Consider the following 1418-nt stretch of genomic DNA (forward strand, 5'->3'; position numbering starts at 1 on the left):
ATGTCCTATTAAAACACATTTCTTCGTGAATTTCACTGAAAAACGTTGATTAAAGGGACAAAGAATGTAAATTTTGAGTTTCCATGGACTCCCAAGCTAGGGAAATAACGAAACTTTTGCGGCCCTTTTCTCGCAAATTTTGCTTCTGAAACCAGGCTACCCCCACCTTCTTCAATCGCAAATATCTCGACTTTTACTCTAGAAAAATTGGAATTTTTTTTTTTCACAAAACTTAAAGAATAATACCAATAACTCCACATGCCCCAAAAAACTGACGAGCACCTGATTCCACTGCGTCTTAACACTATTATATTAATGTTGTTTCTTGACAAGTAATTGTTCCACTTACGCTCGGTATGTCGCCATCAGTTCTTTCAGATTGCTTTCCCTTTCAACCCCCCCCCCTGCCCCACCTCCATTCCAAATCCAACTCTTTCCTTTCCCTCCCCATCGCATGGAAAAAGTACCCCCCACCCCCTTTTCATCTATTTCTTTTCCCCCTTCTTCTTTCTCATACGAAATAAAACAAAGAGGCGTCTCTCATTTTCCGAAATACACTATCATTTATCCACAGTGTGTTACCAGATAGAACAAAACACTATTGCCGTGTTCGGACCTCGGGCGACCAACCTGGCTGGCTTCGTGACGTCACTCTGTGCTTCTTTACAGGTGAGAAATGTAATGTATCATAGTGAAATACGGCGCTCGACAAAATAATGTAACCAAGGAAACCTTCATTTTTCTGGCAATGGGACAATTTTTTCCTAGTTTTCTTTTTTTTCTACTTTCTCTTTTTCTGTTTTTTTTTTTTTTTTACAATAATAATGAAAATCTGTATTATTACTCCAGCAGACTTTAGCACGCTTAGAAACATTCATGGCTTCCTGGAAAGCATCCTACTATTTTGTCACTTGACCCCCAGGTCCCTCATATCGAAATTCGGAGTGACGCCCTGGACTCTTTGTATACCCCGGCGCATGCGCTGACAGTAAACCTGTATCCGGGCATGGAGCAGCTGGGCAGGGCTTATACAGACGTCATCACCTACTACGGCTGGACCGAGGTGCTGGTCATCTACGGCGTCCGCCACGGTGAGGGTTCATCCTGAACGCTGGTGAAATTGTCTGTATTTTCGTCCTAAATGGTTTTTACGCTGTTATTGTTGTTATTGTCTGTATTTTTGTCCTAACTAGTTTTTACGCTGTTATTTTTGTTATTGTCTGTATTTTTGTCCTAACTAGTTTTTACGCTGTTATTGTTGTTATTGTCTGTATTTTCGTCCTAACTGGTTTTTATGCTGTTATTGTTGTTGTTATTGTCTGTATTTTTGTCAAAACTGGTTTTTACGCTGTTATTGTTGTGGGTGGTTGGAGGGCGCCACTGGTAGGTCCTACTTCTTTACTTTCCCCTTTATTGTT

The 1418-nt window shown here is 40.7% G+C and overlaps 1 protein-coding gene across 1 annotated transcript in view; it reads left to right on the forward strand.

Annotated features, from left to right (window-relative positions):
- The window catches only part of LOC106011477 (glutamate receptor ionotropic, kainate 2), a 255205-nt gene that overhangs the window by 245151 nt on the left and 8636 nt on the right, over positions 1-1418 (forward strand). The window contains exons 4-5 of the mRNA XM_013081354.2: positions 575-669; positions 923-1091. Of these exons, the coding sequence (XP_012936808.1) occupies positions 575-669; positions 923-1091 (264 nt within the window). The remainder of the gene's footprint in view (positions 1-574; positions 670-922; positions 1092-1418) is intronic.

This window comes from Aplysia californica, unplaced genomic scaffold (genome assembly GCF_000002075.1).
Source record: "Aplysia californica isolate F4 #8 unplaced genomic scaffold, AplCal3.0 scaffold00127, whole genome shotgun sequence".
NCBI classification, from domain to species: Eukaryota; Metazoa; Mollusca; class Gastropoda; order Aplysiida; family Aplysiidae; genus Aplysia; species Aplysia californica.